The 17,593-nt window shown below is 43.4% G+C and overlaps 1 protein-coding gene across 3 annotated transcripts in view; it reads left to right on the top strand.

Annotated features, from left to right (window-relative positions):
- Window positions 1–17,593, top strand: part of KCNJ3 (potassium inwardly rectifying channel subfamily J member 3) — a 191,053-nt gene that overhangs the window by 22,698 nt on the left and 150,762 nt on the right. The window contains exon 3 of one of the 3 annotated variants that reach the window (XM_075609365.1): window positions 15,421–15,951. The exons of the other annotated variants lie outside the window; for them this stretch is intronic. Coding sequence (XP_075465480.1) covers window positions 15,421–15,464 — 44 coding nt within the window. The 3' untranslated portion in view covers window positions 15,465–15,951. Of the gene's footprint in view, window positions 1–15,420; window positions 15,952–17,593 lie in introns of those variants that run through there. 3 annotated transcript variants of the gene reach the window in all.

Genomic DNA, 17,593 nt, shown 5'->3' with positions numbered 1-17,593 from the left:
TAATGTTACTTTTGTGTCTCAATCGCTTTTTCCCATTATGTGATACATTATTATGTCACGTGTATCACTGCTGTGAAGCACTATATAAATAAAGATGTACATACATAGATTACTTACTTATAGGTCTAACATAGACAATAACAATACAATGTGTAATTTATGTTGCAGTATATTCGATGTAAGATGCGTGCACATGTTTTGAAATGTGGCCTTTCAGTAGCCTAAAATATGGCCATTTAAATAGCACAATGGTTTTTGCAGGTGTCTCATCCTCAAAGTTCAATTCCCTGTTAAATGAAACCTGAATAAACAAATGTTTCCATTATGTTTTCCTGATTAGTTCTCTGCAGGTATCACGCAGCACATATGTTTAAACAGTGAAAACCAATCTACTAAAATAATCTGCATATTTTTCTATATTTATTCAATGGGGACTGTGTATAAGCACAATGTTCTCTAAAATGAATATTAATTGAAGCATTTTGGACATGCATCAATCTGAATTGAGGTATTGTTATTTTGCCCATTGTACCATCCGTGTTTCTGCTTGTGATTTGCCTAAACAATAAGACAGGGTAATGGAGTTATAGACACACATTATAATGAGATATATCACATTTTCCTTTTTATCTGCAAAATTCTCAACAATATTCTTGCAGTTCTCATATTGCCCTGGAAGAAGAAGAAGGGAAAAATAAGAACAAAGTTGATGCATACTGTACAGTATATACAAAAAAAGGAATCAGCTTAGCACAGTAAGTGTGGGTTCACTTAGTATTTAGGTATATGGGGAGAGATTTTTGTGTAATGTCTAAAGACGTTTTTAACAGCACATGACAAACATTATTAACCACAAATGACGCTTAATCATATACTCAATCAAGGAGGGATACACTTTAAGAACAAAGCAACATTCCTTTAGTTACAAGTTTGGTTACTCGTAAGCGATATCAGTCCCAAGAATATAATCAATAAGAATTTGGTTTATCAACATGTAGGATCTGAATTTGTACATGAATTTGGGGTAACAATATTGCCCCGTTAAAGATGCAGAAAAAATAAATTTTTGTGAAAAATATAAGTTAATATTTCCCCCATGAAGTAAACTCAGCTTTTTTTTTTTTTTTAAAGATCATTTAGTTAAGCTTTAAATAAGCTATTTAGCATTTTCTCCATGATTAAATGATTTGTAGAAAAGGTCTAGGTTTTTATGATTATAGACCCTGCGTCTCGACTTTCCAGTGTAATTTATTTCAATTAGCTTTATTTGCCAGGATGTGGGTCACAGCTTTTGCAAACATTGTCCAACTGCTGCAATTATTCTTTAATCAAATAGTATACATTCACTGAATCTACATTTACTTTATTTAATACGCAGCAGCTGAAGTGTAGAAAATGCTCTAGTACTTTAGACCAGGGGCGCACAAACGGGGGTGGGGGGGCAGATGTTTTTTTGGGGGGAGCCTTTTTTGCAGAGGCCCCGCACTCTTCCCCAAGGCATTTAAATGAAATGCGGGTTGACCGCACGAGGTCTCTGTAACTCACTTACCATGATTCAGCTGGCTGCGGCCATGGCAACACGGTATCAAATGACGCATTGGGGTCATGTGATGTGATGTCACATGACCCTGTGGCGTCATTTGATGCTAGCACTAAGGTAAGGGGGTGGGGATGGCGCGAGCACTGGGGGAGAGCAGGCAGGGGAGCGCAGCACCAGAAGTTTGCGCATCCCTTCTTTAGACTAATAATTGTCTTTGGTAAAATTAGTGCTGTTGGTTTTTCAGTCCAATGAGAATACGTTTTCTAATAAATAATCCTACTGCTGCCATATGTTGGGCTGAACAAAACAATGGTAAGTAGAAATATAATAGAGATGGGCAAAAGTGTCAAAATCCATTTTGCAGAATTTCCCGAGCTTTCCATTCAAAATCCGTTCCGTGGTGTAAAATCTGTCAGCTTGTTCCGGTTTCTATCGGTATGGATTAATAAAAAACCGCCGTTGGATAGAATGCACTGGAGGATTTTACTAATCCAATCCATGCATTCCACAATCCGATGGTGGATTTTAAGAATCCCATCGAATCTGCAGATTTGATTCTTAAAACCTTCTTGCGGATTGCGTAACGCGCGGATTGGATTGTCAATGATAAAAAAAAAAAAACATCCGGAAAAGGTGAATCGTCATTTTTGAGAAATCCGCGGTTGCGCTTCCCCTGGTGGCGCAAGAGCAGGAGAGCTCTTGTCAATAGCAGCCAGGGGACGCGGGTTGTCCTGACGCCATTCCCCTGAGGAAGTGTCCCTGCCCTTGTCTGAGGACGATGAAGAGTCTGTGGTGCGGCGCCCGACTGAATCACGATCCAGCACCCCTGTGGAAGAAATAAACCTACCGGAAGAGCAGATTGGTGGCGGAGTCCGGAGGCAAGCGCTGGTGCGTCCGGAGCCCCGGAAGAGTCCCATGGCGGAGGCGGATCCCATCGACAAGGAGGACATGACGGTGTAAATCCAGAGGAGCCTGCGACCATCCCAGACAATCGGAGCGGTCAGGCACCACCCCCTTACCCTTTCAATCTCCTGGTGAGGCCATGGTCGAGGAGGCACCGGGTGGTGTCTTCTTCGGAGCGGGGGACGGCTACGTACATCCGGCGCCGCCGGATGCAGACCAACTTCCGGTGCAGAACCAGCTCCACTATCTAGATTTCGCAAGACCTGGTCCCAAAGATGACGTCATCGGAACAGCAACTGGCAGAACTGATGGTCGCCGAGCAGAACTCATCTCTATGAGTACCTTTTTGTCCCCAGCCGATCAGAAAAGGTACTTGGCCCAAGTTACAGTAAGAGGTTGCAGGTTCCCTCTGGCCACTGCCATCAGTTCTGTACCGGAGGGAGCGGCCGGCAATAGGCCACAAACCAGGGACATTGCTCTGGACATTGTGCGGCCTGCTCCTTTGGTCACCTCTATCAGTACCCCCACCAAGGACATTGCTACCACTGATACAACCCCAGTAAAGACCTTTATGAGCCGTGGTAGGCCCAAAACCAGTGAATGGGTGGCAGACATCGCCAGGCCTAAACCACCGGGCCATGCTGGCAGTGATACCTCCCAGGCTGTTGAGCCAAAAGGTGCCTCTCTGAAAAGTGGAGGCCACAACAAGCCATACTGTATATACTTTCTCTGATCTAAGAGACTGGGACTTTGGGGATTATAAGGGTTGGTCTGATGAGGATTCAGAGGGGGAAATACATGCCTCCAGCAGGATATCTGTTGTGGGCTCTCAATCTTCATTCACATCTTTTAGAGGGTCTTCATTGTCTCATGTCTGAAACTTCTGGAGTGTCCTCTCGAATGGACACTAGGTCCTGTAGCCCTAAACCTGTAGACACACCAAGGAAGACCCTTAAGTGGTGGGACCCCATATTTCAGGGGTATGCTCCCACTATGTAGAGAACCCGGTTCTTATTAGTCGATGGGCCCACCGTAGACCATTGGTGGGAAGAAGGGGAATTCTCCCCAGAGGAAACGGCAGAAGCTCTAAAGGGTGGAGGAAATTCAGTTTGGTTTAGTGAAACCCATGGACCAACTATTGTCTACCGAGAGGTGGCCCCTCAAGAGCCTACATTTTGGGTCTTGCCAGGCAAGGCTGGTAGCCGTAAAATGATAGAGCCATTGTTGATCGCTACCGACAATCTCATGGGTATGAGTACCCTTACGTTCCCGAGCCAATAATGCAAGAGATAGAGGACAATAGGTCCACTTGGCTATGGCAGGCGGTGCTGGACTACCTTTAATTCAAAACCAGCTGCCACGAGTTCTGCACTGAATCCAAGATATGTGAGATCATTGGGGAATGGAGAGTGGGCCTCAGTATATATAAAGATCGTATAGAACTTCGTCATGAGCGTGGTCCCATAAGGACACACTTCGTCTGGGCCACGGGCTTCAATGGGTGGGTACTTAAAAAGCCTGATCCTAAGTTTTATAAGTAAATCTATAGACTTCTTCCTGTTGGAAGTGGTTCAGATGTTCTTTTTCATCGCTGTAATCAGTGTATGAACTAATACTATCAATGTTAATGTACTGCATTGGTAGTTGTTTAATGTGTGATGTAACTACTGTTGTTATATTTCAGGTTCTAGAAACAAATGGAGAAAAAACTTCTCCACCAGTGCTCAAAATTTTTATAATAAAAGGGAACCTGACCCCAGTCTCAATAATATCTAAAACAGCAACCCTTAGAGCTAGAACAAGAATAAACTGTGCGCTACTATCTAACTTCTACTTATAAATAAAGAGCAGTGACTAAACCATAAATGTTCTCAATAAAACCACAATACCAAGTGAATAAGTGATTATATAATAAATTATATCATAACCGTGTTAAGGGCGTCTGCTGCTATAGACATTGGGGGTGGCTCAGCACCCCACACACTCTAGGAAATGGAAACAAAAAGAAAACAGCGCACAACGCCAAATAGTGAAACGAGTAATAAAAATGTATTACAATAATAAAGGGGTATAAAATCTGCGTACATCAAATAGAAAATTCATAAGCATTTAGTGTATATCACACTTGTTTACCACTCCATGGTTGTAGACAGTGGAATCTGGTACTCAGCTTTCTCCACAGGAGCCTCTGTGGTAACTGTGGGGCACAGGATCTCTCACACACTTTTCATCCAGCAGGATGCTGCTTTCGAGGGAGTTCCTTAACAGCAGTCTGGCTCCACTACAGGCTCAGGCACTCAGTGGGACCGAGTCTCAAGCGGTAATATGCCTTCTCCAGGGAGTCTCTTCCTTTACAGTCCTTCGTTTCTCCTTTGGAGATTTCGCCGTTTTCTCAGCTGCTGTGTCACAATACGGGCAAGTGTGAGTGCTGGCAGTATTTACTGCCTTTATATATATACATTTGTTTAGAGTTAAAAGTTTTGGAGTATTTAAATATTGTATCCTCCTCTAAACAACTATCTTTCAATCTGTTCACTCCGAGGGAGACATCCTCACTGCAAGCCGAAGACTTTTGAAGAAATCCAGGAAGAAAACCAAGCCCTGAAAGGAAGAAGGAAATCAACCAAGGGAACACAAAGAGAAGTAAACCTTGCTGTGAGAGCATTTACATAAGGCCGTGTGTGTCTGTGCAGCAGGGAGACGTATGACACAGGTGTGTATTTGCAGCAGGGAGACGTATGACACAGATGTGTGTGTGCAGCAGGGAGACGTATGACACAGCAGCTGAGAAAACGGCGAAATCTCCAAAGGAGAAACGAAGGACTGTAAAGGAAGAGACTCCCTGGAGAAGGCATATTACCGCTTGAGACTCGGTCCCACTGAGTGCCTGAGCCTGTAGTGGAGCCAGACTGCTGTTAAGGAACTCCCTCGAAAGCAGCATCCTGCTGGATGAAAAGTGTGTGAGAGATCCTGTGCCCCACAGTTACCACAGAGGCTCCTGTGGAGAAAGCTGAGTACCAGATTCCACTGTCTACAACCATGGAGTGGTAAACCGAGTGTGATATACACTAAATGCTTATGAATTTTCTATTTGATGTACGCAGATTTTATACCCCTTTATTATTGTAATACATTTTTATTACTCGCTTCACTATTTGGCGTTGTGCGCTGTTTTCTTTTTGTTTCCAATTCCTTAGAGCTAGACCATTGTATAACAAGTTCTAAAAGAACATAGTACCCTTTTAGCAGACGGTCCGTCTGGTTCCAGCGTGCTCTCAGCCCAGCATGTGTGACAGAGTAAAGTCTCCCTTACCGGGGAGGGAAATGGCGTTGGACAGCGTGCCAACAGGTGCCTTGTGCGTTCCGGAAGAAGGAAGTAAAACGGATGCTGGATCACGATTTCAGATGAAAGATTTAATGAACAGCAACAACATCAGTTAAAAAAGATCCTTTAGAAGGAACTCTGACGTGTTTCGTGCATCCTCTGCACTTTGACTCTGACTCTGACGCTGTGCACCGCCATTTGCCTTCCCGGTGGGGGAGACTTTACTTAATATTTCAGGTTCTCTGCTGACGGATGGTCCTACAAAATTGTTTCCAAGTGGGGACCATTGGATTCATCAGAGGGAGAGTGTAGCCATGGCTGGTTCTGGCTACCCGTCTGTCCTCCCTGACATGTAAGTCCTGGTAGGTGCATGCAGTGTCATGCCCATCTTGGGTTTACCCCTGCTCTATGTAGCTTCCTTGAGTGGCAGGAGTGGAGGTGGGACATGGTATGTGTGCTGCCCAATTGTGGGTGCATGCCTTGTGCCCTCCCCTTCTGCACTAAGGAAGAGACAGCTCTAAATATATTCAGTCCTGAGTACTCTAGTAAAGGAGTGAGTACTATGTGTGTGTCTTGCCCTCTGGGGTGGAACTAAATGATCAGTCCCACTGGGGGACTGTGAATAAGGCCTAAAGTAAGATCTGATACAGGGACCATCCAAAAGTTTGGGACCTGCGAGAGAGAAAGCAGTATTCGCTGTATGATCCTGATGTATGCAGTGGATGCTAAATAAAGAGCTCCTGTTTCAATATATTCCTGCCTTGAGTCTGCATTCAATCAGGGAGATTATGGACTGGTTCTACCGTAGCGGCTGCCTCCAGCACTCCTGAAGCCTGCGGTGGATGGAGGCACTAGCACCTCGAGACTGAACCCAGCATCTACCTCAAAAGCGGAACCTCAGCTCTTCTGCAAACCAACTGTTAGGGTCGCCTAGACCTCCTGCCTAGCCATAGCTTCCTTGTCCACTGGGTGTGCTGCTGCCTTCTGTTGGCTCTGGGTTCCTCTGTCTGTCTGTCTTCTTGTTGCTCCTGTCTCTGTCCTTATAGCTTGCTTCCTGTCTGTTGTTTTTGCCTTTGCTTGAAGTCAGATTCCTAATGCACATGCTTCTGATATCCTGATCTGTTTTCTGTACCTGTACCATAGAAGTCTGTTCACAATAAACGCCCTTGCTGGTAATCTGGCTTGTCCCTGTTTGTTCCTGTTCTCAGTCCCTGCCCCCAGACCTGTCCTTGCTCCCCTGTCCTGTTCCAGTCTCCTTGTTGCTGACCTCTGCTTGTTACCTGACTTCGCTACCTGCCGCCTGCCTCGGACCTCTGCTTGTTTCCTGACTGCGCTGTCTGCCGCCTGCCTCGGACCCTCTGATTGTGACCCCTACTACGCTTCCTGCTGTTCCGGCCACCGAGATCCTACCCGTCACAGGAGTCTCCCGTGACACCAACAGGTACAGTGCACCACATCACACTCAGTAGAAGGCAGACCTCCCACAAGGGGGGGGGGAGGGAATCTGCACTCCATTCAAAAAAATAAATGGACAGTTTAAGCCCTTAAATTAGCCTGGGACCTGTGAGTAGCAGTAAGCAGAAGACCCCAAGTCATCATTACAGTGGTCTTTGTTATTCTTTAGGTACAGTTATACTCCACAACCGAAATCACAGTGCTACTTTAACCGAGCCCCTGCTATGAGTAACACTAATGATTATACGTGTTACATTTCTCTGATCATAGATAGTTTGACACGGTAAGCGGCCATTACATAAAGATACGTCTGAGAATTTCTGTGGGAGGGTAGAGGCAACTGTATAAAAGGTATTAGGTTTGATATTGGTTGGATACCTTTGAGAGTTGTACAGTATGTGTGTTTGTAAACTACTATACAAGAGCCGTGTGATAACAACAGTACAACAATGCTGCCTACATACAGTAAAATGAAAATACTGTACCTAAGCATGATTTATTTCTAAGAATCTATAACACAAAATACATGTTCACAGTTCCTATTTATACACGCACGGAATCCTAAGCAGATGTTAAGATATATTTCGAGCATGTTATTTGGTTGAACAATATACCACTACGTTTTAGCTATACCCCATGCTGTTTTATATATATATATATATATATATATATATATATATATCCTTTTGTATATGTAAGCTTGCAATGCCTAAATATACTATAATTTGTTGTATAAATCAAATTATCAGTGTGCTTACTTCATGCAGAACAAGTTTCTTGTGACACGGAGCTTCCAGGTGTCTGGATAGGCATCAATGTGAGAACAGACTGTTCTTCCTGCGATTTAAACCTCTTGTGTTTTAATTGCATCTATTTTTTACCATTTCAAAACATTTACTAAATATAAGCAGCAAACAACCAATGTTTTGCTTATTTTTTTTTATGGGAACTAAATTGTGTAATTGTCTCATACTCTATATATTTATAGAAGCATCAGGTATAATTACAGTATGTAGTCACTTTTATGCTCTGCTTATTTAGAGAACAAATATAAATTGTACAGCATGCGCGGTAAGAAAAAGAAGGACTTTGATCAGTTTCCAGCATCTAGGATTGATTGACCAAGGATTGAGACCCCATTCGACTTAAAGAGAAACAATATTTCAATAATCATGATAATTATTTGGGGCACTTCTGTATACAAACAAAATTAAAGCTACTGTTGGTTTTAGAAATATTAATATTCACCTAATTTAATATTTTATCCAGAAAGACCCACTTAATTTACAGATGTGATCCGTTGTAATCTCTGCATCATTGTGCGCTCTAATGCTAAAGTGCTCCTGCTAATACAAATTACATTACAGTATATATATTTTTAACTTTCCCTCAAAAGGTACGCATATCGTGATTCTTTTTGGCCTCTTTTGAAGTTGCTTTCCCGTACTAGAGCGAAAAAACACCTACATTCAAATGAATGCGACTAAATTCTTTGCTGGTGAGGGGGACCTGCTTAATAGCCAATTGAATGAGGGCCTTTGTCATATGATAAAGGAAAGAAAGCGTATTTTCCGCAACCTTTGTGTGTAATAAATGCTTTATTAAGACGTATATGCCTCTGATGTCTGTCTGGTTTTAGTTCCTGTTTTCTCTATGGATGTTTCTAGCATTCATTAAACTGCAATAGTGCCAATCGGGGAACCATTCCGCAGAAATTCCTATTGAGCCAATGGAAGTTTGTGTGTGATAAAGCCCCAGTCAGCACTATCGCAGTTTAATGTATTAGCCCAGTATGTTTTTTGACTTACTCATTTGTCTTTTTGTTATGTATAGCAAAGTGAGCATCCATGTAAACAGCGGCGGATTTCAAGATCCGCCGTCCCTAGGCACTTACATGTGGCGGCCGCCTCCTTGCTGCCGCGCTCCTCCTTCCGAAACGCAGCGTCACCAACGTGACGTCACACGGTATCATCACCAATGTGACGTCATGACGTTACGTTGCCATGGCAATAAGGCTCTGTGCCACTCACGCGATGTTGTTTGACACTGTGATTCGGAAGGAGAAAGAGGGTGGCAGGAAGGAGGTGGCCACCACTTGTAAGTGCCTTCCCATCATGCCCGATAGGCAAGAGAGCGCGGCAAATGTAAATGGGGCGGACATTTTTGCCGCCCCAAAATTTCGCCGCCCTAGGCCCAGGCCTATCGGGAAATCTGCCACTGCATGCACAGTACTAATAACTATTTAAATAAAAGGAATGCAGTAGAGCATTCATATGTCATGTTTATTACAATATTATTTATTGCGATTTTGTAGTTTTTCGTGCAAATATACATCAAAGGCGTGCGATTTGCTCCTGTGCCGTAGATTAGCACATGGCCACTGAGCGATTACTACAGGGCACATCTGTATAACAGAAATGTTGTTTTCTCAGACTGCATGATTAGGAATCACTTAGGGACTGACTGTTGTCGTGCACAGTTATCACACTAAGCAGAGTGGATTTAGATCATGGGTGGGCAACTCCAATTCTCGAGGGCCAACTTCCGGTCAGGTTTGCAGGATATCCCTGCTTCTGCACAAGTGGCTCCATCGAAGACTGAAATGAAATTCTACAGGTTTTTTTTTTTTAATTTATTTTTTATTTTATTGGTATTTCCAAAATTATTTTTTTCAGTTTTATTCAGTTCACTTGTGAAATATTCGTTTTAGAAAGAATTCTGAAACATCCATATAAAAATACTTTTCGTCTGAAAATGCAGAACAATTATTTATTCAGAAAGAAGAGCGAGAACATTTAAGAAAACAAAAATGGGAGACTGTAAACAATATAAAAATATACATATATTGCCTCTAATATTAATGAAAATGCATTGTTTTTTCTTCCTCCAAACCTATTGTACTGTACAGCGCTACGGAGTATGTTGACATGAATAAATAAATGATGATGATAATAATAATGCAAAAAAAACGATATAAAATTCATAAAAATATATTTTAATTGCAAGGTACAAAATGTCTATCTTTAGTGCCTGTTTGCTGTATGGATGTTTCTAGCATCTATGGGCAGATCCACTAAGCGACGTTAAATCAGAGCAAACAATGGGACTTTACCTAAATAGGGGTATCCACAAAGCTACTGATATGCAAAAATAGCGGCCATCACCAAAAGCAGTATCGTAGCGATGAATGTATTGGTGGATATGTTAATAGCGCAGAGACGAACTGGGCAGTACAATGCACATACGCAGTGGGACACATCTAACGTGCATGTCCATTAACGCACATGTGTTCCAGCCGCGTAATACGTTTGCGTTACCTAAACGTAACACGCATGCGCATGTTCATATTCAAATAAATAGACAGGGATGTTTTTCAGCAATTTTAGCCTGACCCTACAGGTGTGAACATGGCTTACGAGGCTTCCACCTCTACGACTGGAACAATCAGGAGCATCAAATTTAAAGGATGAGGAGTTGGATATCATGATCAATTGGTGGGTGGATTATCACTCCAAATTATTAGGAGAACTGTGCCCATGAACTAGTACTGCAGAAAAGAACCACATTTGGGCCAATCTACTCAGCAGGACAAATGCCCTGAGAACTACTGTCTGCACTGTGGATATGCTGAAGAAGCCCTGAGGCAGACAGTAAGAGGTGACTAAAGGAAAAAAATCGGGACAGAAAAGGGGAACAGACGGGAGACCACCCCCCCCCCACCACCACCATTACCACAACTGACTCTACGTACGCGACACATATGAAACATAGTTTCCCAGGTACTAGGGAATGTGATTGCTGGTGGACACGGGAACTTCCATATCATCAACCTGGTAAATGAAAAAAGTGTATATCAATGTAATGTATACATGTGAAATTATACACTACCTTCTATTTTACACATTATAGTATTATTTGCAGTCACACATACATGTGCTGGGTAGTTCTCACAATAAGCTATATGCGACATGCTCACATTAAGGATCTCCTATACAAGTATACTACAGGCCATGCCTAACATGTGCAATGCCCCTATGGGATTACCATGGCCTTTTAGGGGTGCAGACTCGCATAACAAGTGATGCTTTTCCTATTACACAGGATTGTGGGTGAGTTAGCAGTTGAGAAGCCCCGTCCTATGTTAGCAGGAGACAAGGGCTTGAGAGGGTCTATATTAAGGAAGGAGAAGGTTATAGGGGTTAGGTTCCTGGAGGAGTGAGACTGGAGGAGCCTCAGTGTATATAGTAAAGTATTATCCTAAATATATAGAATGGATCGGTCCCCATTTATTATATTCTAGTTAGGGTCAGTGCTTCTTCAGAAAGGGTCCCAAGATATGGCCAAGGTGAACCCAGCGGTTCACTGAAGAGGAGGCATGTACGCTACAGCGGCCTCCATGGGGGGTCCCAAGGTGCCATACGATTCACTCATGGGGACCTATAGGCATATCCACACATGCCTCAGTTACAGTCTGTCTACAAGTGGGAGTTCAGAGACAGGAGTGGGATTTAGATCCCCTATCTATAGTAGTCTGCCAGGGCCTGAGAATAGTCCCCGTAGTGACGGAGCATAACAGACGTTATGCAGAATGGGGACAGGTCAATCAAGTAGAATCCAGTCAAGTGTCTGCACCTCCCCAATTTGTTAAGTGAGAGCGTATGGGATGCAACCATTATGAGTACAGACAAGCCCCAAGAAACTGACACCTATACCAATGTGTATGTATGAGAAGAGCCCTAGTAAAATTGGGCATAAATAAAGTGATGTTTGCAATACGAAAGTTCCTGGCGCCCATCTTTGCTGCTGCATCTCCCAGCCGCACAAAGCCTGCACCCTGAATAAGGTAATACCATCTGCTTAGCCAATAATAGTGACATTGATGTAAACTTCCCAAGAACCGGGAAGGGAGGGTTACACACATTACTTTATAGTTATTGTTTAATCAATGTAATCAGTTGAATATTTCACCCCGATAGGAATGTTAACTATTCCCTATTAAATCACATGAATACACTCTCATTCTTACAGTATGGTACGTAACGATTATATAATCATATTATTAAACTTAGTCAAGGGATTTTAACATGTTCAGAAATTAATGTTTGTTCACATAAACTCTATAGCCATTGTTTTATATGTACCCAAATACTATAGGTTTTAGTTTCTGTATAATTTTTTACCTTTTCTGAAGGACCATCAAGCAGAAAACCATCTCTGGAGCTGGAAACCGCTTTGCAGGAAACTCCAGTTGAAGAGGAGGAAATCGTGATAATAACCCTCACAGAGTTTCCAGAAAGAGTATATACTGTAGCTCCAGCTTCCTTACTTGCTGCACCACCAGATCCATCACCTGCTCCTTCAAGGGCTTCCTCAGCTCCTGTAGATGCATCACATGAGCACTATGCCCAAGCCATCCTGCAGTGCCAGCATCAGTGCCTGCAGCGTTCCATAAACTTTAAAATAAGATTCATACTGATCTTACTCATCTTTCGTTGACTTGCTCAGGAAATGCCGGTACCATCTCCATGGCAATGGGCACTGTCACGGGAGACTAGGCAGTTTACATCTTTTTAACCGGGATCATTCACTGAGAAAAACAAGGTAATGAAATAAATTGTAATTTATTCGCACAAATTCGCTTAGACACTATGATACACAAAATACAGACAAAAAGACACACTTACTGGGGGTCTTGGGTAGAAAACTAGACTTTGCTAGGTGCCGGGAACCCTAAATAAATGTTTTACCCTGCCTCAGCTCCCTTCTCTTCTGAGAACTTTGACTTTTTATTGACCGCAAGCTAGTACCATTCCTCTGGAACTAAAATCGGCATGAAATCCCAGCCGCGTCCACTACGTTTGATAATGAGAACTTGGCCACAAAAAGACGGGACTTAGACTCCAGCGGGCAGACTTTTCAGGCTTGAAATCGAAGCCGGTTGCTATGCTATTCACGCATGAGCAACTTTGAAAAGCCCGCCCGTGCCCTTACTATGGGGAACTCCAATCTCATTGTCTCACACATTCTTTATAGTATTCTGAGCTTCATTCATGAAACTTAGCAGCCAATCATTGCGTGGGAACTTTCTCAGTAGCCAAACAGAGCCAAGCCAGTATGAAAAGCCGGGTCAGCAGGAAATTGCCAAGGGACATGCGCAAGTTTGCCACCTCCATCCCTGGCTATCTCAATGCCACCCACTGGGTCAGGCTCCACTAGGTCTGGCAGAGCAAATGGCAGATCGGACGACTGCCATTGTTCCCCGGACCTGGGTACTTGCGCCCTTCCCTGCTACCCATATGTCTTTCACACCTTTTGCATCACTGGTCACTTAGAACTCCGATGTCCAGCAGACTTACTGGCGCCTATGGGTTAACCCTGGCCGTCTGTTTGAAAATCGATTCCGAAAGTCCCAAGCACATTACAATAAATTACAGTACATTAGTGTATATTAATAAAGTATAGTTTAATACACTCCTAAGGCTAGGTCCCCACTATGGTGGGCACTGCAGGGACAGGACCGTCCCTCAATGGGGCCAGGCCCATTAGCTATCTTGCCCGCTGCATTGTGTAAACAGATTTCCCTGAAGACAGGAAATCTATGCTCACAAATCACGACGGTGTGCTGGCCATGGCCCCCCCCCCCGGGCGGTTCACCCAATGAGGTCGAATCTGCCGGGTGATGTTATGGCTGTGCCCCCCGCCAAGCCCCCGCTACATTCCCACCGTCTTTCCCCCTGCAGCTCACCCCAGACGGGAGATCTCAGCTGCACCCACCGCCAGCCTGGCAGGCGCACATGCAGCGCTGACCGGGGCCTACGCCTAAATCTCTGGGTATGGGGAATAGAATAGGAAAGATGTACTTTTATTCCTATCTACCTTATTCCCTGTACACTATCTTTTGAAACTTAATCTAGATTCTGAGAGTCCCCTCACAACCTTATATACAGTTGGTGTACCCACGAACCCAATACATGCCTACATGTATCTGAGAATCAGACATGATTTCCGGGTACCTTTATAGGGGAACCGACAACGCCGGACCCCAACTACCTAGGTACACTCTGACAACAATTCCCCCGCATAACCCGCCTTGAAACTCATCTCCTAGCAATCGCTGGCATGCCCGGAAAGGGAAAAACACAAAAAATGCTTTTATTACAGATAACACATAGTAAAGGTACAATGTTACTGGGCCCAAGAGCTAACTCTCTTAGACCCTTATACATGGATTAGGGGTAACCCAAAACGGGCTTAACTTTATTTGAGAGCCTGGTTACCGCCTACCGTCACAGGCAGCAGTGGGTCAAGTCCCACCTTCTAGATGGAATAGGACAAATTAAAGTCTTACACCTGTTGGAGGCCCTACAAATAGCCACTCCTCCACCTCACAGATAGTCTTTTTTTTTAGTAGTATTTTTGGGGGCTTACCTGACTGCTTGCAGTCCAGCAGGGGCATTCTTGCCTCTCTCCTTGAAGCTCCTGTGATCTGCAACACTCCAGGATTTTGCTTGTTAAGGGTCTCCGGTGTGAGCCAAGCGGCAAAGTCATTTCTGACTATAGCTATGCTGAAGCAACCAGTAGGGAGTTTAAAGACTGCCTTACAATTGCAGACTACGTAAATCCCTCAATTCCATCGATATTGGAATTCTTGCATAAGGGACTTGACATAGGTGTTAGCACCTGTTCCTTGGAAGTTCAAGTGTCAGCCTTATCAGCATTACTGGGCAAACAATTGGCCACACTGGACTTAATATCAAATTTTTCCATGCAATTCGCAGAATACAATCTCAAATTAGAGTGCCACTCACAGCGTGTGATTTGCCTCTAGTTCTACAGGCACTGACAAAAGCACCGTTTGAACCTCTCAAGCAGGTCTCACTTTCAAACTTTTCTACTCAAACGTGGAAAATGATTTTGTTACTAGAGTAGCAGTTACTCCATCTCGTTGATAAGCTCGTAACAAGCTCTATCAAGAAAGCAACCATTCTTGGTGATCCATCAAGATAAAGTAGTACTCAGGCCAGTGGTATCATTTTTTCATGTAAACCAAAAAGTTATAATTCCTTCATTTTATCCAAAACCAGCAAATGTTAAAGAATAACTTTTACATTCATTGGATGTTGTTAGATGTCTAAAGATATATCTGTCTCGAACAGAACCGTTCAGAAAATCGACAGTCTGTTTGTTCTTTCCATAGGGAAAAGAAAAGGACAAGCTGCTTCAAAGGCTACTCTCAGTTGATGGATCATGACAGCCATACGAAAGTCTTGCATTGTGCAAGGCAGGCAACCTCCAGAAGCACTAAAAGCACATTCCACCGATCCATGGCTACTTCATGGGCAGCAAAGGCTCAAGCTTCTCTAGAACTTTGCAGAGTGCAGTATGAACTTCCATAAACACATTCATTAAGTTTTAGCATTTAGATGTCCAGGCCTCAGTAGACGCATTCTTTGGCCGTAAAGTACTGTACTGCAAGCGGTTGTGCATTAGATAATTAAAAGATTTATGCATTATCCATCCCCTGGGCAGTGCAGCAAGCAGCTGAGAACATTTGACCTGTGTCGACTGCGTTAACTGCTGCTGCATCAAGTGACTCATTGGCTACCTCTAGGGTTTTGATGTTGATGGCCAGTCCCATTGTTCCTCATCCACCAATTCCTTATACTCTCCCATAGTCCACCTGGAAAACAAATGGCCCAAGTTCCTGTTTGGCATGGGAGGCCACATACAAAGGGGCTTAGCCAGCCTGTCCCTTCCACTGACGAAAAAAAGGAAGACAAAAAAATAAAAGTTGGGTTCCTTGTCACCTGACATTGTTTGTTACATTGTGTTTCATCACTTTATTTTTCAGCCACAGTATTTTAACTGTGTATACTGATGCAGCGGCCGGTTTTCGAACACTTCACGCGTCATGTACATCGGAATCCCGATTTGAAACCGCGGGATGAATTCCAGCCTCCCCGCACTAAGATGCGAGCGCTGTGAGTGCAGAAAAACGAATTTTAGTGTTCTGGCTTTTAAAAACATGAAATTGACACAGTAGCACAGTAGCACAGTACTGTACACATTACAATTCATCCCTTTTATTGCAAACGAAGAAACAGAATCCATGAAATTCAAACAAAACATCCGCGATAAGCGCGGGTGCCTGGGGTGATTGGCCGCATTCATGCTGCGTGGGGAACAGCAGAGAACTCAAAATCGGCGCCGTGATGTGTTCGAATAACGGCCGCTGCATCAGTAAATAAATGTTAAGTATGTCCGTCTCTTTGTAATTATTCCAACAAATAGTTGTGATGTCATTGTACACACATAATTTTGTTAATACACAATATATAGCATATGGTAAATGTTAGAAACATATCCTCCATTAATTTTACACAAATAAATAAATTATACATGTAGCCCCTTGCTAGGTACTACTAGTAGTTAAGGGGTTAAGGATGCTAGAGGGTTAACTGTGTGGGCTCACACAGGGTAACTACCCCCCTCCATCAGATGATAGAAGGTGACTTGGCAGAACTAAGTCACATCCACTTTGTCTGATGATAGTGATGTCACCACTAGAGTATATATATAATATATATCCAGGTAGACTGCTCTAGAATCAGGTTCCTCTGGAGTGGTAGTTGCAGATGCTTCACTGGAAGTTATGTAAATATTTAATAAGAATGTCCTGTCACCTTAGTTAGGGAACGTGCCCTTCAAAGATAGAGCCCATAGTTCTCTGACCAGAAGAGAAGGAAAGTGCTGAGCAGGGAGTTCAAACTCCAGAGCATAGTTGGATCAGGCCCATCGGAAGGTCTAATTAAAGTCCCGATCCAATAGGTATGGATGAGGTAGACGGTGCACACAGTGACGGGATACTGGTCCATGAAGATAGTGTACCCCCACCAACAGGTCCCCATTAACTCCTGATCTGACAAGTATAGAGCAATAATACTGTCCACAGTAAAGGTATACTGACCCTGGAGAATAGTGGCCCCCAAACTGGGTCGACCAGAAACAAGGAATTACGGAAGCTATGTAAGAGATTGGCAATCCAACATTACTAGAAGACACAAGTATAAGTACCTTCCCAGTGTATGAGTGAGAGCTACCATGTGGATGAAATCCTAAAGGAGCGTAAGTACCTCCCTAGTGTAGGAGTGAGAGGTACCAAAGGAAGAAGCACATTGTTTGACCATATTCTTTGACGCCAGTTAATGTCTTTGAGAAGTATGTCCTATGCATGTGGAGCATTATCAACAGATGTGAATAAAGCTCGTTTGTTTGTAATATAAAAGTTCCTGGCACCCATCCTTCTAACATCTGCATATCTACACCCAGCTTGCACCGTTTCAACACCCTGAAAAGGTACGAGTCACTGA

This window comes from Ascaphus truei, chromosome 7 (genome assembly GCF_040206685.1).
Source record: "Ascaphus truei isolate aAscTru1 chromosome 7, aAscTru1.hap1, whole genome shotgun sequence".
Lineage (NCBI taxonomy): Eukaryota > Metazoa > Chordata > Amphibia > Anura > Ascaphidae > Ascaphus > Ascaphus truei.
The sequence above is the reverse complement of the archived record's forward strand: the minus strand, read 5'-3'. Positions and strand labels throughout refer to the sequence as shown.